This window comes from Lepidochelys kempii, chromosome 3 (genome assembly GCF_965140265.1).
Source record: "Lepidochelys kempii isolate rLepKem1 chromosome 3, rLepKem1.hap2, whole genome shotgun sequence".
NCBI lineage: Eukaryota > Metazoa > Chordata > Testudines > Cheloniidae > Lepidochelys > Lepidochelys kempii.
In genome coordinates, this window is record NC_133258.1 from 168,775,363 (window position 1) to 168,801,365 (window position 26,003).

At 38.2% G+C, this 26,003-nt stretch overlaps 1 protein-coding gene across 8 annotated transcripts in view; it reads left to right on the top strand.

Moving 5' to 3' along the window:
* Positions 1 to 26,003, top strand: part of UBR2 (ubiquitin protein ligase E3 component n-recognin 2) — a 106,150-nt gene that overhangs the window by 14,163 nt on the left and 65,984 nt on the right. For 7 of the 8 annotated variants that reach the window (XM_073339018.1, XM_073339011.1, XM_073339017.1 and 4 more), the window contains 7 exons: positions 6,196 to 6,326; positions 7,690 to 7,828; positions 9,075 to 9,137; positions 11,524 to 11,644; positions 19,058 to 19,165; positions 21,766 to 21,854; positions 23,163 to 23,261. In XM_073339018.1, coding sequence (XP_073195119.1) covers positions 6,196 to 6,326; positions 7,690 to 7,828; positions 9,075 to 9,137; positions 11,524 to 11,644; positions 19,058 to 19,165; positions 21,766 to 21,854; positions 23,163 to 23,261 — 750 coding nt within the window. Of the gene's footprint in view, positions 1 to 6,195; positions 6,327 to 7,689; positions 7,829 to 9,074; positions 9,138 to 11,523; positions 11,645 to 19,057; positions 19,166 to 21,765; positions 21,855 to 22,991; positions 23,091 to 23,162; positions 23,262 to 26,003 lie in introns of all 8 variants that reach the window. The other variant, XM_073339013.1, reaches the window with a different exon arrangement.

Here is a 26,003-nt window from a genome sequence, read left to right on the forward strand (position 1 = left end):
ATCAGCAGGGTTTGAACCATGAATCTTCGGCACTGCAACAGAGTTCTACCAGTTGAGACACAGGGCTAATCATGTTAGCTGGTAGCATAAGAAGGACGTTATCCCAGAAAGACGGATGGACAGCTAATGCTGTGTGCTGGGTCCAAGGAGGTTTATGTGGGGAATCTGGCCTGGCTCTCCATTTCTTCTCCACTGGGTCTGAGAGAGCGCCTTCCCTTTTTTGGTGCCCCCAGAGAGGAGCTGGGACATGTGCTAAAGGGGATGGTGCAGGAGTCCAACATTGCTGTGTCTGGTGTGCGTGCATGCGCCCTCTCTCCTCTCCCCTCCCCCCCAACCCCCCAATTGCTACAGCTGCTCCAACAACTGCTAGATGTTTCCAGGTAGTGTGTGGTGGTGGTGGTATGGTGGTGCTGCTGCTGCTTGGTAAATGTGTGGGCCTGACTCTTCAGAGTGGTTTGTTAGTTACTTTTGTATGCTGCCAAAATTTCCCATGGAACACAAGTAACAGAAGGGAAATGGTGACTTTTAACAGTTTATAGCTCTGCCAGATCTGAACAGAACTTAATGGGAGAAGGGAAGAAAAGTCCCTAATCTGAGGGCCACGTCTCTGCTGAATTTCAAAGGCCTGCTGCAAAAAATGGAGATGTTTAGAGCCTCTCAAAATATTCTTGGGGTCTTATTTTTTTTTTAATAACTGAAAGTGTTGGGCATCTCATTACTGTTGTTTTATAAACTTGTCTGTCTAACTGCTCTAGGAGCCTCTGACATATATTTAAAAATATATCAAATCAGAGAAAGAATCAGCAATCCTGTATATTTAAAAAGCTAGGGAACAAGGCAGCCCAAATAAACCAAATCTCCATAATACTTAATATTCCCCAACACTATATACTTCTTCAGCAGCTCTTTTAAGAAGATGTGCCTGCAGCATTTATTATTTTTCGTTTGTATTTCCACATCATGTAGGAGTCCTAATCATGGATCAGGACCCCGTTGTGTGTGGTGTGGTACACAGAACAAAAAGACAGTCCATGCATTAAGAAGCTTACAATCTAAGTAATAAGACGAGATATAACCGATGGATACAGGCAGCGAGGTGGGGTGAGGACAAGGAAACGGTGAGACAGCATTGGTCAGCATTGTAGGCAGCAGTATCAGTGCAGCAGCAGCCACACAACTATTGTCAGTTTTTTTTCTGTAGGCATTATGGCAAAGGAGAGCTTTAAGCAGCGTTTTGAAAACAAGTTAGTAAGGTGGCTTTGTGCATGTTTAAAGGGAGCTCATAGCAAGTGTCACAGGGAACACAAAGGTTCTTGGTTTGAAAACTTAACAAATGGGTAATGCAGGCTGGCATCATGGGTTGATCAGAGGCAGGATAGGGAATGAGATGCTAGGTAGGGTGGGGAAGTTCAGAGGGCTCAGAAAGTGATAAGCAGTTTTAGGCTTGGTAGCATTAGATTTTTATCAGTAAATGTCTATTTTTTTACCATATACATACAAACTTGACAAAAATATTTCTAGCTGTGATGATCAAAATTTACAAATGGGCAATGTAAGCTTGAGAACTTATGAGAGTTTGATATTTATCTTTGTATGTTTTGGCATGTGATGTTGACAGTTTGTGTTTTAACAGTTATTAAATATTAACTACTTGAATCTTAACAGCTACATTCCCGCCTCCTAGTTTTTTGGTAGCTGTGAAATTTTAAATAGAAAAAATGCTGAAAACTCCTAATTTCATGTAACTGAAAATTTTAATTGATAAAAATCAGGAAGAGAAGCTTAGAAATAAACATAGATATTATCTGTCAAAATTACAACAAAAAAATTTGAATTCTGCCATGCCTACTTACGTTTGCTGCTACAAACAAAGGGAAGCCAGGGGAGAGATGCAGAGAGCAGATGAGAAGCCATTAGTGATGAAGGACTGGAACTTCCAGTCATGTTGCCAAGTGACAATGAGGAACAATGGCGAAAGAGAACAGGTGGTGGTCTGAGAGGGGGAACTCAGCAGCAGAGATTAAAAAGAGAGCAGTACTTGGTGAAGACCAAGTCAATTGAACAGCCCTTATGGTGAGTGGGAGAGTGTATCTAGGGCTACAGGTTTAATGAAGTGGAGAGGATGAGGAAACATGCAGCTTAAGGGGCAGATAGGTTATCATGGAAGTTAATGTCACCAAAAATGGGTGTGGGAGATTGCAAGGAGAGGAATAGAGGGAACTCGGAGTCAAAATCTCAGAGCAGGGCTGATGGGGATGAGTTGGGTGGACAGTAAAGTGGAGGAGGAGGAGGAGAGAAGAGTTGAATGCAGCAGTGTTCAGAAGAGGTGGAGGAGTGGGATGGGGAGGTGGGAGGGATTGGAAGTGACAGGAACAGGAGATCAGAAGACCAGCATCTTCACCATGGTGTGATCCAGAGTGGGGAGTGAAAGAGAAGGAGAGGCCTTCATAAGAGAAGGCAGTTGTATGGGCATTGTCAAAGGAAGGGATCCAGGTCACTGAGAGAGGCAGGAGCTGGAGGGAATAACCTATGAAGAGGCTGTGGATTGCTGTGATCTTTTTAGAGATGGATAGCTAGAGAAGAGGAGGGAGGTTAGGAATAGTGGCACAAGACGGGTAGAGATGGTGGTGGGGACAGGTGAGGGGATATAGTGCCAGAGTTGTCGTCAGAGGTGATGAGGACTTTCAGATTTGGGACCTAGATTTCTGCTGTTTGTGGAGGGAATTAGATAGGGTGGAGAGGGGCAGAGATGTAGGTAAAGATGGTAGAACTGTAGAGGGAGTGAGGGTAACCAGGAGGAGTTGTTGATGGTAGTGGGAGAAAAAGGAGGAGGAGAATAATGATGCAAAAAAGAGATGTGGTGACAGCTGTGGGTGAGTGGCAGATGGTCTGAAGTTTAATAGATCCTGGGGTATTTTGGACCTGGGGGAGGACAAGGAGTGCATTCCAAAGGAGAGCTAGATAGATTCATGGAAAATAGATCCATCAATGGCTATTAGCCAGGATGAGCAGGAATGGTGTCCCTAGCCTCTGTTTGCCAGAAGCTGGGATTGGGTGACAGGGCATGGATCACTTGATGATAACCTGTCTGTTAATTCCCTCTGGGGCACTTGCCATTGGCCACTGTCAGAGGACAGGATACTGGGCTTGATGGACCTTTGGTTTGACCCAATATGGCCGTTCTTATGGAATGTACTTTTTTTATGACACATGAATTTCTTAAAACTGAAAACTGCAATAATATGATACCCATCAGCCCTGCATAAAACTAATAAATCAATCATCTGGAGCTTTCTGAAGTTAAATTAGTTCATGGAAAAATTGGCTCTGTTTATCTTGAGGCTATTTTAATTCTCCTAATGGGGAGAAGAGGTTGTGTGGTGGTTTTTGTTTTGTTTTGTTTTTTTTGTTTGTTTTTTAATGAAAGGAGAAAGCACATGAGCCAGGAAAATAAGAGAAAAATGGTTATTGGAAAGTCACTATATCTGCATTAAGCCTCAATTTTAATAGATTATTTTCAGGAGCCAAAAAGAATATAACATCTGACTGACCTATCATGCATTATTTGTTTACTTAAATACACATTTTTAACTTAAGTCCAGGCTGTGGAGGTTTATTAAGTGGTTCCTAATTTTTGTTTCTATGTCCACTATGTGTGTGTGTTCTTCAAAAGGCTGCCTATATATATATAAAAACACATTGACCAGCCTTTGAAACCAAAAATACATCACTCAATTCTGATGACGAAAGGCTAGATTCTTCCACCTTCCTTAGATCTGGTAGAATAAGCGTGGCAGAATGTGGTGCTATGGCCTTGTAAACATAAAGACTATGATATTTTTTAGCTAAATATTTAAAGTGACTTCTGTGCAAAGGAAGCAACTCTTTTGCTGGTCTTTATCAGTCACACAGCTGATAACTGTTTAGTTTTCAATAAAATCCTAACAGTTCTGATGACATAGATTCTAAAATAAACGTGTAATTGTATCTATGTGCATAGTACAGAGTTACTAACTGGTACAAATTTCTTACATGGTCACACTGGCATGTTTGATACAAAGAAGTAGATACATAAGTGATAAGTCAGGCCTGATGTAATAGGATCTGTAACAATTATGTTCCCACTTATATATAATTTCTTTTTAAAAAGGATAACTTGCAAACATGGTGTTAATCTTAATTGTATGCTGGATACCCCAAATTGCCAAGATTATGAGGGTCATTCAGCACAAATTTATTTAAAATATCTTCAATTTTTGTTTTTGTTCAGTGAGTTGGTCCCCCTGAAATCTGGTCTGGTCAAGCCTTGCTCTGCACTTGCAGCATGCAGCAAGCTATATTGTCTCAATTACCATGGAAGTCCGTTATAGACTGGCTCCATGCTAGAGGGAAGATGAAACACTGGAGAGTTAGTGCATGGTGTGGTTTTACCATTTAAAAAACAAAACAAAAAAACTGCACTTTTTTTTACCCTTTGGATTGTAAAATAATTTTAAAAGGTAGTAAAATAGCACCATGTGCTCCAGAGGCTTTCTATCTGATGCCTATGCCTCTCAGGAGGCTACCTTTGCTCCAGTGAAGTTCTCTGGTACATCAAGTTGCATTCTGATGCATATGGTTGTGGAGTAGGAGTAGATAGCGGTTACTCCAGGGAATCTGAAATCATGAGTGGGCAAATACAACTTTTGAATCTTTGCTGTGCTCAACATCCTTCTTACTTTTCCTATTTTCAGACTGATGACATAACCTTAAAGATGGTTAATAATAAAATATCTATGGGTCACCTTTAAAATGTCATTTTATTTCAATATCCTTTCCTTCTCATGTGGACCATGCGCTCCTTTTAAGGAACAACCTAAATTTTCAGCATCGATGACATCACCAAACTAGTGTGCACTGCTTTCCAAAGTCAAGTTGTACTGCTTCTCACTCACTTATCTTAATTTATTATTATTATTTATTATTGTAATGACAGATTGGCTAAGGTTAACAGTTGCTTGGTCTTCATGTGTTTAATGCTACTTATCAGGAGGAGGTAAAAACTCTTATAAAAATTTGCTTTGGAGTAAAACTTGTCAAGAAGAAGGAGGGGAGACAGGGAATTGGTTTGCTAGTCCTGAAGGAACAGTTTGATTTTTTGCAAACGTTATTTCTAGTTTAAGATTCCAAGTTCTCAGTCATAAAGCTCTAAAAGGATTTCAGTTAAATAAACAAGCTGAAATGTGATTGTTCTACACTAGTTTCTAATCACTTGTTTTGTCCAAAAATAGAACCATTATCTGCTAATTTTAGTTGCCAGTCTGTCTTGTGCTATAGTTCGAGCAATGGCATTGCACTGCTGGGGGCTCAGTGAACCAGCTTCATATTCTTTTGGGTTTTATTCTGTTTTCCTGTTAAGTTATGAAGATGCAGTAACAGTTTAAAATAAATCAGGGATGTTTTGGGTGCAAGCAGTCATTCTCCATTTCCTTTTCCACCCCTCCCTCCCCCATTGTCATTTAATTCCTTAGTGTAGATGACACCTACAAATTTGGACCATTTCTATTTTTCACATGCATATGGGGGGAATTCAGTACCTATTTCCCACCAGGCTATAATCACTTCAGTGAGCCATTATAATCAAACTGGCATTCTTCAGGTTTTGTGGAATTCATGCATGCTTTACAGACTTTTTTCTGCACTGAATTTCTACTTTTGAAAATAAATTAGTAAGGTATGCATAACTAGTGAATGGCTGTAATTTTAAATTCAACTGTGGCATTAAATGGGATAGTATAAATTTAGTATTTATGTGTTTTGCATTTTGGTGTAAACTTTTAGTTTAGATGTGGCCATCGAATACCACCATATCTTAGAAATATTTAACAAGAAATCATCATATGGTTACACAGAAACAGGCAAGAGGGAGAGGAGTGAAATATACTATTTTGGCACCTGGAATCTTGTTTACAGTTTGTAAGTACTATAACTAGTGTGAATACAAAATTTGACAAAAGGAGGTGTGGCTTTGATAATTGTTGATACTATAACTCACTAAGTTAAGTGAAATATGAATAATGAAATGTCCAATACAAGCAGGATAATGATGGTTTGAGCCCAAACTCAAATGGTTCTTGTTATTATTGCTCATTTTCTTTGTTTAATTTTCCTATAATGTTTTTCTACTATCTCACTACAATCAATTTCACTTTTCAGGATCCTCTGGTGCATTTATCGGAAGATATGATAGCAAGAGCTTATAACATTTTTGCTATCATGTTTCAATATGCAGTAGATATATTAACATGGGAAAAAGAAAATGAATTGCCACCTGGTTTAGAGACTGTGTAAGTATATTCTTTGTGTTTGAGGTTTTCAAGACGTGCAGGTGTTTAAAGTATAAAACTTAAATGCTCACTTTAGTCTACATCAGTGATACTTGGACTGCGGCTCGCGAGCTGCAAGTGGCTCTTTAACGTGTCTTCTGCGCCTCTTTGCAGCACATGGTATTAAAACACTGATTTAATTATTAACGAGTCAGGATGTTTTTACTATGTTATTAACAAATTAAGTTATCAACTTGCACTAAGTTATTAACTTATTTGCTGTAAATATGAATAGTACTATAGTAAATGAAACAATGAAGTCACACTACTGTGGCTATTTTGAGTAAGCTCATCACTAATTTGGCTCCTGAACCACTGAGGTCTGTATCACCATGCTGTCTTCCTTTAACTCCAATAGGAAGATGATGTAGACAAGTGTCTTTCAAAACATTTTACAGTTGGGATCATACAATGGATCATCTCTCTTCCTTTTCCTGCTTGCACAGACCATCTCCAGTGTTGTCTGGTGCTCAGATAATATCCTTGTAGCAGCTACAATTGTTTACGAGGAAAAATAGTATTTAATTCTATGTATCATCTTAAAACAAGTAGGGCAGGTTGATGCCACTTGACCAACCAGCTCTCTTCAAACCCACTGTTGGTCCGTGAATTACAACTTGGGAATTATCACTCTAGAGTGAAATAAATAGCACAAGGAATAAAACATCTTTATTTAAAATTTGATTCTACTACAGTAGTTTCTTTTAGTTCTGCTTTGTGTGGGAAAATACTGTAAATGGTGGAAGTTATAGAATTATATTTAACACTGATTTACATTTTTTTGATAAAAGTATGGAGAACTCGTCTAATGGCTTAATTGGTTTAGTATCTTATGTTATGAAGTGGTAAACATAGATTTGCAAAAGACTTCTGGATTCTGGTTGCTTGGTGGAGAGAGACCATTAGGGAGACCTAGAAAAGAAAGGGGTAGGAAAATAACGCCAAAGCTATGGGAGAATATTGTATAACAAGTATGATAGATAATTTTTCCTTACTAGAAAATGGCTAGCCCAGAATAAAAAAAGTGCACAGAAGTAAAGTCAGGAATTGTCAGACTAACTTAATACGCTGCATCTTTACTGACTAGGAGCTTAATCCTTCAAGGTGCTGAGCACTCCTGTAAGGTGCAGAATGCCTTTAACTCCCACTGAAGTCAGTGGGAGTAGAAGGCACTCATCAGCTTCAGGATAAAGCCGTGTTGATTTACATCATGAGTGCCAGGGTTAACCCAAGCTTAGATATTCGGCTTGTTGGAAATTATTAAAATTAAAAATAGATTAGAAGCTTAGTACTTAATTATATAAATGTGGTCTTTATTTTATAGTGAGAAGAGTGACACTTACTACTGCATGCTTTTTAATGATGAAGTCCACACGTATGAACAAGTTATATACACTCTCCAGAAAGCTGTCAACTGTACACAGAAAGAGGCCATTGGATTTGCAACAACAGTAGACAGAGATGTAAGTAACTTCCTTGCTGGAACTTGAATTAAAAGTAAGGTCAGGGTGAATATATATGACTAAACTTAGTGCTTTTTACCTTTAAAGTGGTTGTGAGTCTTCCCAGTATTCTTTCTCTCCTTTCACCCCTTGGCAGATAAAAGGCTTTCAGGAGGGGATAGAGAAGAGCTGGCAGTTTCACAGCAGCTGGAGAGAGCAGGGAGTTTAGCACCGAGTTGACTTTACCTTAAGGGGCCCACTGATCTCCTCAAGATCACCATCCTAGCTCTGCACATCCCACAGCTGATTGTGTGTGTTTGAGGATGGAATTCTTTTCTTCCAGGATACATTTGTGCCTCATTTCTACATCAAACCATTGGCCATCTCCTTCAGGGAAGGCACTTCCTCAATGTCCTTCTTTCAGACTGTTCTTTGCTGATGCGAAGTGAGAGAGTCAGTTTGGGGCCTCAAAATGTCTAAAGTTAAACATGACTTTTTTCAGTTGTTCTCCCTGTCCCAGATAATATTTTTGTAAATCATTGGTTAGGCATCATATAACTTAAAAGGGACACTCCTCTGGTTAGGCGTAAAAAGTGCCGGACTTTTCCCATATTGTATGTCCACAATGCAAGCTTTTTTTTTTTTTTTTTTAAACAACGGAACCTTGCTGCATGGTAAGAGACTGACACCTGAATTGATGTTTTGAAAGCAAACCAGTTCATATGTACTATAAAACATATACATATGTACATATAAAACATTTTGTGAGCCACTTTGTTTATAATACAACATGAATAAATCAACTGTGCACATTTTTAATAGGCATATTTAACACTAAAGAAAGAATCACTGATTATAAGGTCCCCAAAATATTCAGATAAAGCCAGCATTGCAGGTACTATCAGACTAGTCAGGTGAAACTATAGGCCTAACAAGCTTTACAATATAGCTTCTTTAAAGGTATTAAAATATATCTTATGATATAAAATGTCCTATTTTTAAATTAGCTGGAAAAGTACCTTCATACGAATACTATAAAATATACTTTAATAGGAATTAGTGTTAAATTTTTGAATAAGAAGGTCACTGTCAGATTCTTAGGATCATATTAAGCTTTTTCTAGAAAGCAACTGCAAATGTGATTAATATAAATGGTGACTTATTGCCTATGATTTGCTGTTTTTATTTACATTAAGACATAGAGTTGAAGCTTATTCTTGTGTTTCAACAAGCTGCTTATTATCATCTTGTTTTTATAAATTTAAAGGGACGTAGATCAGTCCGATATGGAGACTTCCAGTATTGTGATCAAGCAAAATCAGTAATAGTGGTGAGTGATTTTACATACTTAATCTGTTCTTCTTAGATTCCCATAAAATGCTTAGTACAGCACAGTTTTGAAATACCATGTACTATTTTGATATTTTAATGTGCAAAATATTAATTTTAACTAATAACTCTGTGGTGGAGGTTGAGGATGGCAATACAATGCCAGTCTATACTTTCTCGCATCTTTCTGTGGCCTAATCCTCATACCAGTGCACTTCTGGAAACAAGAATCTCAGATCTAGGGCAGTTTTGACACATCATATTTCCATCTCTGTAATTCTCAATACTTAATCAGCATTTGGAATAATGTTTTTATTTCACTCTTAAAGAGCGGAAAATATCTCATGGAAATTTTTGTATTTACAAATTTCTCCTTTTCTTGATGGTTTTTTTTCCCTTCAGTTTCTTGTTTTTTAGGTACGCTTGCATGAAAGGAGAATTTTTGTTACTTAGTTCATCTACTCTTAATTATTCCTTGCTTGAAATACTAATATTCTGTTATCACATTCAACTAGCTGTTGTCAGAGGGGATGACTTCAGGTTAAGCCTCAGAAGCAGATATTCATAAGCAGCAAAGAACCCTGGGTTTTTTATGCAAGTGTCATGAATAATAAAGGTTTATGTCTTCTACATTTGTGCTTGTCCTTTTTTAAGCTTTAGAATCAGAAATGCATAATATTTACCCAAGATTCTTTTAGTATATAAATTCTAGAAATTTTTAAATTTTAGACTAAACTGAATACAAGTTTGCAAATTCTACTTTACAGTAACGTTAACAAATATTGCTCTCTAAAGAAAAGAGAAAATATATTTCCAATCTCTCAGATTAAGCGTGTTACACAAATGTCTTTTTGTAGTTGATTTAATGAACTGGGAAAATCATTTTCATGCTTCCAGATTGGAGCACAGTTCCTACTGTGGAAATATTTTACATCACTTTTTAAAGCAGCGCTTTCCAGTGAAGTTGTGGGGCATTCTCATTAAAATACATGGTATATGTCACAGTAGTTTTGAGACTACACATCAGATCATAGAAGTAAAAGTAACTTATAAAATGCTTAAGCTATCCTAGAATCTTATACTTTATCAGTTAACACCAATAAAGTCAAGTAACTGAATTTGTTGTGTGTGTTACTTTGGTAAAAAATTGTTCATTTTTTTTTTCAGTGAAAGCATAAGTCACTGAAATAATTAAACTGTTAAAACTTAAATTGTAAAACTGAAAATGTACTTAAGCTATAAAGATAAAAGTTGAATAATGTAAGGAAAATGAGTGAATTTATTCATAGGGACATCTGTTTACCATCAGCTTTTCAAGTGAATTACCTGTGTGAAACAATTTATTGTATGTATAGTATTAGACTATTTGGTTTTCATTCAGTTTTACTAACAGAAGTGACTATCTTCAAGTATTGAAGTATTTTGGAAAAAACATAATTTCATATCTCTGTGAACAGGCTTTCATGCTGCATGCTTGTTTAGGTTCCAGAAACACATAATTATGTTTCAAAATTTGGCATTTTATTTAGTTGAAGGGACACCATCAACTTGAAAATTGCATTTCCATATCAGTTATCTTTACCTGTTGTTATTACAAGTAATCCCAAAGATGAGTAGCACAGTAAGAGATCAAAGGGGAAATATATTTCTTTAATTTCAGTGTATTTACTTTGTGGATGGTTAGTTTCACTATTTGATTTTGGTAATCAGCTGCTATGTCACTCTTATGCATTGCTCTGGAGGAAGCTTGCTTTCATACTTTCTGCCTGAGGTTTTTCAAAAGGGTGTGTGTCAGTAAGAGGCAGGTGTTAGATGTGTGCCCAGGAGGAGAGGAAAGGTGATGGGGAGGGGCAGCTAAGCATGCTGGGTGTTAGTTTTTGACGTGGCCAAAAGATCCTTCAAAACATCTTATTTTTTTATTGGAAGTTTTTATAACAAACTGTTATACTGTTTCAGTGCTCAGTCAGAAAATTATACAGTGCGCTCCTGTTTATGTGAAGGGCCTGGGAAATAGTTGAAATGTCTGGTTAACTGAGGTTCTGTTGATCAGAAGTGCTATTAACTAATGTAGGCCTACTTTGGGTGGGGGAAGGGAGAAAATACTATGGATATCAATAAAGGGAATTCAGAAAACTGGAATTATACTGGATTTTTTTTCCCCAGCTAAAAATTTTAAGAATAGAATTGACAATTTTCCTTGTTTATGTACTGTTGGAAATAATCCTATGTTGGAAGAACTATGATAGATTGCCTATTAATAGGTCTCCATTTTAATTTCTGTGATAAAATGTTTTAATTTAGTGTGCTGTGTGTTTCTCTACAACAAAACTTGTCTTTCCTGATATTCACTCTTAACTAAGCTTCCCCCTCCTCTTTTCTTTTTTAAGAGAAATACCAGTCGCCAGACAAAGCCACTGAAGGTTCAGGTTATGCATTCATCTATTGTTGCCCATCAGAGTTTTGGTTTGAAGCTCCTGACTTGGCTTGGCAACGTTATTGGATATTCAGGTAGGCAAATTCAAACACTTCTGCTATAGACTAGAGGATAATTTAGAGGCTAACTTAATGCTAAAAATAATAATAAAAATATTTTATATTAAAACAGCTTACCTCAAATACGTAACATGTTAGACAAACCCATTAATAACTTTTGACACACTTCATCCTATTGTCTGCGCATTGATTTGTGCTCCCCGAATCCTGACTCCCATATGAAAGTGCTTTATGTATTCACCATGCTAAAATTGCTAGTGTTGAGCAGAAACAGTTTGAGAATTGCTGTTGAGTGGTGTGTGCTAACAGCATACCTCTCCGCCCTTGATCACTTTTAAATGAATGAAATAAATTAAAACAAGGGCATCCTGAATAGATGTTGTTAATACTCCTTTTTTTATTTAATGAGAACTGATTGTTTCATATATGTCACAGTGTAACTAGAACAGCAAAAATGTACTTAATGTTCTCAAATTCAAGGAGTGTGAGGGAGGAAGTGAGCCAGTGAAGCACTGAACAGAAGTTCGGAAGGAGATTCCCTCTGTAGAAGGAGGGAATCAAGGTATGCAGTCTCATTTCATGGGGAGTATCTTGTGAATTCTGCCTGAAGGGCTCTCTTCCCTCTCATACAACAGCATTCTTATGGTTGTGGCTAGGGAAATGAAAGTAGGGAAATATAGCTTATTAATGAACTATGGGCCTAACTTTTGATTTGGTTCCATCTGTGGCATTTACATGGCACCATGGTCCTGTTTAAAGAGGATTCTGTTAATGTGAACTAGGTACCTTTAATTTCATGCCTGCAATGGCTACCCTAGGAAGTTACAGTGCAACTTGCTAGCATGTGCTGCAGTTCACATCCCCGTAGTCTGAATTGTGGGGCCATGTAGACGTAACCTATGTCTTAGCCAACTAAAGGGACAGAAGTGAATTAAGAGGGAAGGGCTTTGGCATGGTTATCAAAATATAGATGTAACCCCACTAAAAATATTGTTTTGGCTATGTATGTTCAAAAATCTTCTAGAGTTATTAGTATAGTGTTTATGCCATCACCTGCAACATCATAGAATCATAGGACTGGAAGGGACCTCGAGAGGTCATCTAGTCCAGTCCCTTGCACTCATGGCATGGCTAAGTATTATCTACACCATCCTTGACAGGTGTTTGTCTAGCCTGCTCTTAAAAACCTCCAATGATGGAGAGTCCACAATCTCCGTAGGCAATTTTATTCCAGGGTTTAACCACCCTGACAGGACGTTTTTTCTGATGTTCAACCTAAATCTCCCTTTCTGCAATTTAAGCCCATTGCTTCTTGTTCTGTCCTCAGCGATTAAGAAGTAGAATTTTTCTCCATCCTCCTTGTAACAACCTTTTATGTACTTGAAAACTCACCTCAGCCTTCTCTTTTCCAGACTAAACAAACCGAATATTTTCAGTCTTCCCTCATAGGTCATAATTTTTGTTGCTCTTCTCTGGGGTTTCTCTAATTTGTCCACATCTCTCCTAAAATATGGCGTTCAGAACTGGACACAATACTCCAGTTGAGGCCTAATCAGCAAGGAGTAGAGCGGAAGAATTACTTCTCATGTCTTGCTAAGAACACTCCTGCTAATACATCCCAGAATGGTGTTTGCTTTTTTTGCAACAGTGTTACACTGACAACTCACATTTAGCTTGTGGTCCACTATAACCCCCAGATCCCTTTCCGCAGTACTCCTTGGCAGTCATTTCCCATTTTGTATGTGTGCAACAGATTTTTCCTTCCTAAGTGGAATACTTCGCATTTGCCCGTATTCAATTTCATCCTATTAGCTTCAGCCCATTTCTCCAGTTTGTCCAGATCATTTTGAATTCTAATCCTATCATCCAAAGTACTTGCAACCCCGTGCAGCTTGGTATCATGTATACATTGCCATATCTAACTATGCACTAGTTTGAATGATTGGACATGTAGTTCTTTTCATATAATTTAATATATAAAGTAACATAAATCAGAAATTTCTGACTGGGTAGTGATAGTGCATGTGTTTGGTAATATACTGCACACGCTATATATCTGGGTTAGTTGTGAGTATGAACTAACGGAGAGACGAATGGGATATACAGTTTTGAGGAATGCTTACTCTGATTTTCAGGCAAAACTTTCAACCTGGCATTATCTGTGTTTCATTTTTTGTGAGCTCAATTTTGTGGTACAATTAGTTGTGCTAGTCACTTTCATAGATTCATAGATATTAAGGTCAGAAGCGACCATTATGATCATCTAGTCTGACCTCCTGCACAATGCAGGCCACAGAACCTCACCCACCCACTCCTGCAATAAACCTCTCACCTATGTCTGAGCTATTGAAGTCCTCAAATCGTGGTTTAAAGACTTCAAGGTGCAGAGAATCCTCCAGCAAGTGACCCATGTCCCATGCTACCGAGGAAGGCGAAAAACCCCAGGACCTCTTCCAATCTGCCCTGGAGGAAAATTCCTTCCCGACCCCAAATATGGCGATCAGCTGAACCCTGAACATGTGGGCAAGATTCACCAGCCAGATACTACAGAGAAGTCTTTTCTAGGTAACTCAGATCCCACCGCATCTAACATCCCATCACAGGCCATTGGGCCTATTTACCATGAATAGTTAAAGATCAATTAATTGCCAAAATCATGTTATCCCATCATACCATCTCCTCCATAAACTTATCGAGTTTAATCTTGAAGCCAGATATGTCTTTTGCCCCCACTGGTTCCCTTGGAAGGCTGTTCCAGAACTTCACTCCTCTGATGGTTAGCAACCTTCATCTAATTTCAAGTCTAAACTTCTCAATGGCCAGTTTATATCCATTTGTTCTTGTGTCCACATTGGTACTGAGCTTAAATAATTCCTCTCCCTCCCTGGTATTTATTCCTCTGATATATTTACAGAGAGCAATCATATCTCCCCTTAGCCTTCTTTTTGTTAGGCTAAACAAGCCAAGCTCCTTGAGTCTCCTTTCATAAGACAGGTTTTCTATTCCTCGGATCATCCTAGTAGCCCTTCTCTGAACCTGTTCCAGTTTGAATTCATCCTTCTTAAACATGGGAGACCAGAACTGCACACAGTATTCCAGATGAGGTCTCACCAGTGCCTTGTATAACGGTACTAACACCTCCTTATCTCTACTGGAAATATCTCGCCTGATGCATCCCAAGACCGCATTAGCTTTTTTCACGGCCATATCACATTGGCGGCTCATAGTCATCCTGTGGTCAAGTACCAGATTGCACCTGCATGTAAGTGACTTAAACATATGAGTGAAAGTGAGGGTCAATACAGTTTTGTGCCCACAACTGACTAAATTAAACCTTTTTATGATTCAAAAGGAAAAAAAATTCTATATTTGCTGGTGAGAATAATATGCTTACATCCTAATTTCTGAACTCTATATATTGGTAGGAAATAAGACATGGGTCTCTTGTCGTTACTTTGCTGAATGATTTAAGCATCTCGGAAATGCAATATTGTACTCTCTAAGGTGTCATCTTATGAAATGGGATTTAGAAATTTAAAAATGGTCTTCTTTGGCCTTTTGTACTCTTGCTCCCAGCCCATCCAGATTCTGCTCACCAATTTGTGCAAGCCTCAGATCTGCTGAGTACCTTTCACAGGGTCTGAAGGAAGGAGGGGAGAAATGTGCTGCAGAGGTGATTGAGCCCCAATTCTGCATGGGCAGAAGGAGAGCCACATATGAAAGGTCTACTCTGGCCACCCACCTAGGAGTAATGATCTGGGCCTTCATATTTTATGAAATGAATGTCAAGCCTTTGCCAGCGCATGAAGCGGAAAGCTTATTCTGGTATTTGCATAATAGGATGCAAACTCCTGAGTAAACCAACAATAAACTAGCAAACATATAGTTCTTATCCTTTCGGAAATAAACTGTCTATTCACCTTTTATTGGACAGTGTGGTGGAGTTCTTATTCCCCATCTTTCCCAATATAAAAATAAACAAACTGAATGCTAGGAGTTTAGTGTGCATCCGCAGTGGGGGGATTGTTATAGCTGCATGTGAAATGAAAATATCACTTCCCTCCCATTACCAGCGTGCTGAACAACCTGTTGTAATCAGACTCCTTCAGTAGGGCATAGAAAGGCAGAAGTGTAATCCGTCAGCATTATTCCTTTTAGTTGGATGTTTTATGATGGTCAACCTGCTGTAAAATTTTAAAAAGGAATTTGAAGCAAATCATGTAGTGCAGCAGTCTCCTGAGACACACATTAACCTTATATAGGACTGGAAAGTCCTTATTACAAAATGTGTGTAGTTATAGAAGCATAACTGGAACAGCATATTGAATAGCAAATGGGGAGATTGCCCTAAAGATTCTACTATCTATGTAGGTTTCATATTTCTGAAATGTTCCTATGGGCCCACCACTCTGATAATCTCTAACCCTTGATGGCCACTTTATCCCTTTGATGTCTCTGCTGCCATCCTCAGCTGCTCAACATGACTTGGGCAATAAAATAGTTCCATTAAAAATATACCACGATTTAATCCCTGTCCTTTCTAAAAAAACTATTTTTAATATAGTTGCAGAAAGCATGTTTGTGATATAATAATAATTATTGTGAATGGACTTTACTGCAGAGTTTTTGTTTGTATCTTTCTGCCACCCTTGTCTTTTCCCCCCCAATTACATAGACTTTTTTTTACTTTGAAGTACATTTCATATGATACTTAAAGAAGAAATATCTAGGAAACTTTTTTTTTAAGGAGTCAGTTGTTGCTTTTTAAATGCAGGAATATTTGAGATTTGTTTCTGATGAACTCCCTCTAGCAATCTAAGATGATAGAGAAGAGTTCTGACTTTTTTATAACTGTTCACAAGGTTTGAACAACAAGGTACAGTCTCCTTTTCAAATCCAAACCCAAACTGTTTGCCTTAGATATGAAAAAATGTAACATTGGAAAAAATCTCTGTAGGGAGAGGAAAAAATAAAACTCAAAGGGTACCGGCAAGGGCCCCAAACCTCTATTTGCATCTGTTAGGAGCTGTGCACAGGTCAGCACTATTAAATTAACAGGGTTCTGCACATCCACTGGGTTCCATGCTTAGAGCCCTCCGTAGATACAAAATTTGTATCCACATCAGATCCGCAAGCTGCAAAAATGGTCCACAGGTATAAAATAGATATTTGCAGATTTACCGGGCTCTAGATACAAAATTCGTATCTCCATCCGATCCGCAGTCCACAAATTTTTTTCTGTGGATAGCTGAGGATTTGCTTGGCTCTGTCCATGTTCACTGATCCAGTAGGACTAGGGCTTAGAATTCTGCTTTGGGAAAGTACATGCATAATGATTATTGCTATCAGTGTGATCAATTCACAAACGGAAATGTAAACTTCAACCTTGGAACTTCTTATTTTAGGATGATAGAGTTTATCAGTTTATTTTGTTTGGAAACAGTATTAAACTGTCGTTTTTTGAGTAGATTGTAAGCAACAGCATACATTGTATGTCATAATTACCATCCTTCATTCTTTCCAAAGACCTGCAGAAGAGGAGGATTAGGAGCTAACCTTTTTGGAAATAAATCATGTGATTCTTTTGTTGGCAAATATCCATTGCAGCGTTCTTCCCATAAGAGATTAATTGAATGCTAAAATTGTCCATGCATTGATTATTAGATTTTTTTCCAGGAAAATCCATTATTAGAAAACATCTTTTGGAGAATGGGGTTTTGTTTATATTCTGTACATTCACATACAGAGAAGAACTTTCTGTTTTATAGTTCAGCCAATTATAAGAAAATGGCTTTTGGGGATATACTTCTAAAGCTTTCTACTCAAAACCCCCACCTGTGGGCCAAGACTGGTTGCATGGGATTGGTACAGATACCAGTATTTGGATGTATATAGTATTATAAAAAGGGGAAGGACATAAAATTAATGGGATTAAATGGAGAGTTTTCTTTATATTAAGTTCTCCAATAGTGAGAGATGTTAATCTGTGAAATAAACTCTCAACAGAATAAGTGGAAGCTATTTGTAAATTTATAGTGAGTGGTCCTGTATTGTCACAAAGATAAACTAGATGACTTAATAGGTTTGTCCATCTCCAGGTTTTGAAACATTGGAAGCATGTAGTCTTCATGAGCTATTTCTAACGTGTATTTATTCATCAGCTGCTGGGTGTGGTGCATTGTATAAAAACACATGAAGTGAAAAAGTTTGTTTAAAATGGTATAGGTAGCCATTTTTGTAATGTTCTTCATCCATTAAACTGAAAAGGGACTTAGTTTCCTTTTGAATCTTCCTTTTTATCATAAAACACAACCATTTCCAGACCTGGGTGTTTAAAATTGGGCTCCCAGAACTACATTTATGCAGTTAAATCAAGATGGACTGATTTTTTCAAAAGGTGCTGAGCCCTTGATTTCACTGGGATTTGAGAATGCTCAGAGCTTCTGAAAATGAACCATTTAGCTGTCTAAATGTCTTAAGATACCCAATTTTAGACACCTGAGTTGAAAAATTTTCAGCTCATAACTTTTCATTATAACAGTTTATATGCAAACAGTTCTTGAAACCATTTGCTTTTGCTAGTTAACTTCCTCAAGAGAGGGAAAATGTACGCTCATTAAACCTGGGATAAGGAGTCAGGAGATCTAGTCAGGTCTCTGCTCAGATAAAGATTTATTATCTTAGTATCTAGGGGCAGAAGTACATGAATTTAGGGTGGGATTTTTTTAAAAGCGCAATTTATGCACATTTGAGAAATCCCACCCTTAGTTTGGTAGTCTTTCAGTGTAACTGGATATTTTTATTAGAGGGAAAAATAATTGTCCCTCTTAATTTCCTGTGCAGCCATCTGTAGGCAGAAATGCAACACTTTTGCTGCATGGGAGGCCAGACATTGGAGTGTTCTGCTCATTCTGCTGAAAGCACACTAACCACGGTGCACAGGAGTGGAGAAATAGAATCATGGCTGGACCAGGAGAACAGGGAGGATATGGTCAATTGTTTCCTGTAGATGAGGAAGCCACTGACTAAAACATATGGGAAGTAGGAACCAGTGTTTATGTCCACTGCTCCACCAGGCCTTTAATCCTCTGCCTTATTCACTTTGAGCGTGCCCATGAGCAGTTTATAATTGATATGTGCCTGCCCTGGCTCTCCCCTTCCCCCAGAATTAGCTTTTATTTCCTTTCTTATTATGAAAGGACAGTTCAAAAGCAAAAGAAAGTGGAAGATATATTTCAGACCTTGATTATTTTTGCTTGGTGAGCTTAAAAATAAATATTGTGTGCGTGCGCGTGTGCGCACACCCACCCACACGGATGCACACTCAGTATATTATGTAAACTTCCATTATGCTACATACACATTTAACATAACTTTTTAATGTTAAATAACTTTTGTATATTTATTCCATGATTTGTTTTTGTTAAGATGGCCTTCGTCGAATATTGTGTCAGGTTGGTTTACAGGAGGGACCAGATGGTGAAAATTCTTCTCTTGTAGATAAACTAATGCTGTCTGATTCTAAACTGTGGAAAGGTGAGTTGTCCCCCACTATTTTTAAGAAAATGACTTTGTATGTGGTAATAGAAAGCACTCTGACCATTTTATTTTGTCTTATCTGTTCATGTTTTAAGCAATTTTTATTGCCATCCATTATAGATGCAATTGCCTGTTTAGATATACTGTGTTTTACCTCTTCACAAATTGGGATTATGCTGAATTGTGAAAGAATGGGATGGCCCTTTTAGCACTATAGTGAAGGTGCAGTAGAGCTTTCTGTTTAGAACAGACTTTTCAAAGGGCTGTAAAGTTTACATGTGTATACATATTGACCTGAAAATTGCTAGGCCAGTTGAAGGCCCAGAGTAAAGACAGCAGCACAAATATGCCGTCCTTTGGGGTTCCTGAGACAGAGGCACATTCCTCCAAAATGGTCTTGTTTTAAAATTTGCTGGTTCTGTATAAAGACAGAAAGATGCAGAGCAATTTTTTCAGGATGTATTCAAACCCATTGAGCCGAGAACACCCTATGGAAATGACTGCAGCAGTTCACACACCTGTAAGTCTCCTGTGCTGCTATTCCAAAGTGCTTTAAAATCCACTGGCTTAATATGATTGGCCTGAAAATCGTCAGTTCAGGGAGTGTGGTAGAGTCTGATATAAATTTTGAGTCCTTTGTTCTAGGGCATCCTGAGATACATCCTCCCCCCATCCAAATTGACCTGTTTTTAAAATGACATTTAAAACAAACATTAGAAAACCAGGAAATACATAGTTTGCCCCTGTGGCAGTGAATGGAAATATAACAGAATTTTTCCAATCACAAACACATGCCACTTTCTTGATGCCTCCACAACTCCAGATCTCTGTGCTATTGATGTGTTTCCAGGAACCCTCACTGTGCTCTGTGCACAACGTTGGTCTGAGGAGTAATAGAAGGGATTGGCAGACATATCTCCATAGGCACTAATTGTATGTTTACACTGCAGTTAAAAACCCATGGTTGGCCTGTCCCAGCTGACTCAGGCTAAGGGGCTCAGACTAAGGGGCTGCCTAATTGCAAGGTAGACAGTTGGTAGACAATTGGTGCTTGGGCAGCAGCCCAGGCTCTAGACACTGTGAGGTGGGAGGGTCCAGATACTCAGACTGCAGCCCCTTTCCAAATATCTACGCCACGATTAAATGGCCTCTTAGCCTGAGCCAGAGCTAACTGGCACAGGTCAGCTGCGGGTGTCTAATTGTAGTGTCGACCTATCCTAAGGCTATGTGTATGCTGCCCCTCAGTTCAGACTGTGCGGGTATGAATAGCAGTGTGCACTAATGTGCAGCACTGTAACTCTCCCATGTGGGCTCGGCAGGCGTGAACTAAATGGTTCCTAGCCAGAACTTCTGGGTTCTAATTCCAGTTCTGCCATTGACTCCTTGGGTGTCCTTGGTAAAGTGGCTTTGCCCTTCTTTGCCTCAGTTTCCCCACCTGCAAAATGGAGATAATGACACTGACCCACCGCACAGAGGAAATCAGGCTGATGATTATTATACATTAATGTGAACTAGGAACCTTTTAGATTGTGTCCACAGCACTCACATGGGGGAATTACAGTGAAGTGCTTTATGCACTGTTCACACCTCTGTGGTCCAAACTGCAGAGCAGTATAGACAAGCCCTTCAACTAAATGAAGGATAATGTGATGCAGTCTCTGTGTAAGGGACTCATTAGAGCAGGGATTTAAGTACACTTTAAAGTTTCTCCCATACTGCTTTCTTTCCTCCTTCCTGCTGACCTCCAAGTGTCTTGAGGAAATGTATAGTGCTGTAAACTGATTCCCATTCTAATGGTTCCAGTAGGCAAATGGGAAGAGTTAGGGATGCATGTAGCAGGGGAAGAATGACCATACCTGTACTTTTCCTGATTTTCTAACACTTTTATTTTGTGTGGTTGAGTATTTTCCTTGTCTTCAGAATTTTCTGTTTTTGACTGCAAACTTCAGTGTTCTTGAAAGTTATGAGGCACTAATAATTGACCATCCCTTCCCTTTTACCAAAGTTTTTGTTGTTGTTGCAGAATCTCACATGTAAACAGGAAGTAGAATGAAAGTTCAGATTTCTATTGTAACTTTTGGAACTATTTGTCAATTTTCAGGGGGAACAAATATCTGTAATCATTCCACATTAAACAATTTCATGTGTTTAATTATTGGTATTTGACTTAAAACTGATCTATAAAGGTTTTGTTTTTAAAAACTATGTTAACAACATAGTGACGGAATTTATGTGGAGAATTAGTAAAAATAACACACAGACATACTTTAAAACAAAATAGTTCTGAACTAGTTCCTTCTTATCTGACAAATCCTGAGTGCACTGTTTTTTGTCTTTCCTTGCAACAGTTGACTATGTCCTCAATGGTGCAGAAAAACATAGGGAAGAAGAAATAACCCTACAGGAAAAGTACTTTTTGGGGGAACCTGAAACTTTTTCTCTCCATTTTCTATCAACTGCCAAATGTTATCAAAACACTCTTCCCTCTAGATTGGAGGGCAAAATTTCTTCTTTCTTTACGAGGCTACCATTACAATTACTTCCATAATAATCTGACAGTCAATAATGGCAAAATAACATGTACATTTTCTTAACAGGAGCTAGAAGCGTGTACCATCAGTTATTCATGAGCAGTCTACTTATGGATTTGAAATACAAGAAACTTTTTGCTATCCGGTTCGCAAGAGTAAGTAACTCTTATGATGAATGGAAAATGCTTCAAAATATAGCCTAGAAAACAGTTTCAAGTAGAACATACAAAACTAATGATACTCTGTTGTTTGGAATATTGGTTGGGATTGTTTGTTGTTTTTTTTAACAGGTGAAACTCTTTAAATTAGAACCTCTCTTGATTTGCTTCTGTGTTCAAAAACTTAGTTATCATAGTACCTTACCACCCATAAAGAAAATAGGTCTTTTGGGTTCCCAATCTAATGCAGTTGTTAGATCATCTCAAACACAGAATGCATCACCTCTGATGTTTTATCCTTCCCAACCAACCATCCAGGATCCCATTACTTGAGAATCAGTCATTAACCATTGTTGGTAGTGCTATCCTGAAGTGACCTCTGAAAGTCAACTATATTTAATATTATTACTTGCAACAACTCATTTTTGAGATGCTTTTAATCAGCTTTCTGACATTCTGCTCACTTTCTTGCCTCAAACAAATAACTTTTTTTGAATTAGTAAATAAAATATTAGTAGTCTTCATAGTGGTAATTAGAATGGGTGAGTTGATTTTATGCATGTGTAACGCCGACAGACTGTTAGCTAAGGCTGTAGAGCAGACTCATAATCTCTTTTTCTCTCTAAGTGGTTTCAGTGCCATTCGATGGGACAGAATACCACACCCAGAAGGTGTGTGGGTTATATACTTCCCCTAGCTGAGGAAGCACATCCAGAGCTTCAGAGACTTCCCAGTTGAAATCCCGGATGAGCCCCCACTTGTAACACCGACGGACCCTGGTTGTCGGTGGGCAAGACTGAACCTGGAACCTATGGAGCTTAGTGCATGAGCCTCTACCACATGAGCTAAAAGCCAACTGGCTGTTAGCTAAGGCTGTAGAGCAGACTCATAATCTCTGTCTGTCTCTCTCTAAGTGGTCTCAGTGCCACTAGATGGGACAGAACACCACACCCAGAAGGTGTGTGGGTTACACATGGGCTGGAAAATTGTCATCCCACTGTGCAAGGTTTCCTTTTAATGATGGATCAGTACCACTGTCTATCATAGTGTTGAATTTCCCCAGTGCAGACATTGAATTTAAAGCAAACGTCAGGTCAGTGTGGATTAGAGGTGAATTTCCCCCTTGTTGTTTAGAATTACCGGCAGTTGCAGAGAGATTTTATGGAGGATGATCACGAGCGGGCAGTGTCGGTGACTGCTCTATCTGTCCAACTCTTCACTGTACCTACTCTGGTGAGTAGTGCTTGCCTTTTTTAAAAACTGATAGTTGGCACTCCTTGCCTTTTTTTGCCTCCTTCTTAATAGAACTATGAGCGATTGCAGAGTGATTATGTGAAAGATGACCACGACAGAGAGTTCTCAATTGCTGACCTCTCGGTACAGATATTCACAGTGCCTTCACTTGTAAGTACTAAAAACTTAAAAAAAGAAACTCTTTTTTTGTTAGGAGCTGCACTAAGAACTTGAGCTTATAGATCACTAGATCTCTCTGAACATTTGTAGTACTACTGTGCAAATCAGTGTGCTGCTGACTTATGAAAACTAATTAGTAGTTTGTAAATATAGGTACAATTTACTAAGTGGAGCTGGACCTATGCTGCTAAATTTTGAATCTGTATCAGAACGTCCCAGAGTAAATGGGACCTATTCCTTTATTTTGGACACATCTCTTAATTTTTTTCCATTAATAAATATATAGAGAGAGATTACCACTTAATAAATAGTTTTAACTTCTGACTATGCCAAATATCCATTGTAGGTGTTGTAGGGGGTGGTTACAGAGCACACCATCCCATGGTGCGGCACTGCACCTACCATACCTCAATTGCCTTCTTGATTCTCCATTCCACCCATATGCAGCCAGGAGTGTTCACATAAGGTTCCCTGTCTTGGGATCTGATTTATTAAATCCTCACAGAATAAATCTGCAGTTCCTTTGGCCCTTCTAGGTTCAAATTCTTCTTTCCTTGGGGCTTCCAATTTATTCTTCCTTCAGGCTATATTTCTCTCCGCTCCCCAGTTCTCTCTATGCCTGAGGACATCAGACAATCGCACTCCATCATCTGGGCTTCTCTGGGAAGACCTGGGCTTAAACTTTTTCTTCTCTTAGGGCAGGGTCTCCACAGCATCTTTGGTCTGTGATTTAATCCTGATAGGTTTCCCCAGTCCACCACCATCCTGGTTCTACCACAGGAGACCCTCCTTGCAGGTCTCTGTTGACTCTTGGTTTCCTTTGAACGTGAACTGAGAACACTCCTTTTTAATTTAAATGGACAGACCAACCTGTTACAATAAGGTTTCTATTAAAAATCAACTACTGCCTTTTGCAGGATTTTGAAAACTTTTTTCTAACAGAAATCATGTCTGTCTGTATATCATAAATTATTTTTTAAAGTGAGGAATACTTAAAAAGAGTAGATGAACTCAACAGAGATTCTATCTTCATGAAGACATCTTTGGAAATTAAATAAAATGAGGAAAGAAAATCTGACTTACATAGAATATTTCTAAAAAGAATGCTGTTGGAAGTTTTCCAAGTGGAATCAACTTAAAAGTAGATTTAAATTTCTGAGACACTGGAAATCGTGGCAGTCAGGTAGGTGTTTTAGGAACTGATTTTAGGATAACTGTTCTAAATTGTGATTTGTTTTTAACAGTTTGCTAGGTGCTGGAGATGTCAGCTGGTAGCATATTCTTACCTCTTGATTCAGGAAGTCAGGGTTCTCTTCCTAACTCTGTCACTGACTTGCCCTGTGTGCTAGGGCACACCACTTAAACTCAGTTTGCTCTTCAGTAAAATGGTATCCCCACCACTTGCGCTGGTGTTGTGGGGCTTATCTAGGTAATGTTAGTAAAATACTTAGTATCACTTAAAAACAAATTATGTTTTAAAGCATATTCCTAAAATGTTTTTTTAAAAAGTTTTAAGTGTTATTAGAGAGAGAGAAGCCAAAAAGGAAGTGTGAAAGAGGTCAGAGTTGTAGCCATAAGGATTGAGACAAAGAAAATATTTTTTGAAGTATAAAGGTAATATTTTAAAAAATAAGATCAATTAGATTAGTCAAAAGCCTCAGTCTCATTTCCAGGTTCTTTGCTAGCATATTTCCCCAATTAAAGCCATTATGTATTGGCTTAACTTAATTAATCCTCTTAATCTTATTAAAAATTGCTCTTGTACAACACGATCACTTGGTTGTACATGGGATATAATCATGTACTTTGTATGACCTTGATTCAGCAAGGTACTTTATTCATGTGCTTAAAAGTCAGGCACATGCTTATCATTTTGGATTCCATGGGATTGCTCATGTACTTAAAGTTAGACATGTTTCTAATTACCATACTGAATGAGGGATCAATCCTTCAAGATGACCACACGTTTAAATTAGACTGCAGTTTTGGTTTAAGTTTTTATCACTTAGTGCTTTCTTTGTGTATAGTGTAGTAAATTATCAGGGTACTTAAAAACATGTTTAAACTGGTTAATTAAATTAAAGAATGGAAAGTCCTCAAAAAAGGTAGTGGGCAAAATTTTCAAAGGGCCTCTGTGATGTAGGAGCCTAAGTTCCAGTGTAAATCCATGGTACTTAAACCACTTAATCAATGACTGGCTGCTGAAAATTGTACCCAGTAAACAACTGTGAAGAGGAAGCAGGAATAATCTTTCTGGTCTTTTGTTTGCAGCCTCAGCGTTTATTCCCAAATAAATTAATTGTTTTTCTTTGGCAATATTGCAGAAAATCTTTTGGGGTATTTATTTTCTTACCATAGTCACTAGACGACCCAATTCTGCACCAGTACTCCATTGTGCCTGATGCTTACAAACCCAGAAGAACAAAGATGACCCTTAGCCCCATCACATCTTGCCTCTTGTCTTTTACTTAGATTGTAACAGGTGGATTCAGACAAATGGGGGAGGACAAAGAAATGCAACAGTATTGGTTAGCATGATAGACATGGAGGTAGGCAATAGATAGCTTTACAGATGAATTTTTATTTTCCCCATGAACACCGTTTTAAAGTAATGTTAAAATATAGAGGAACACCAGCAATATAAATGGTTTGACTGAAAAGGCATAGATTTTACTGGTAAAAATGCAATATTAGCCTCTTTCTCCTGTCAGTGATGTCTGTTGATTACAACAA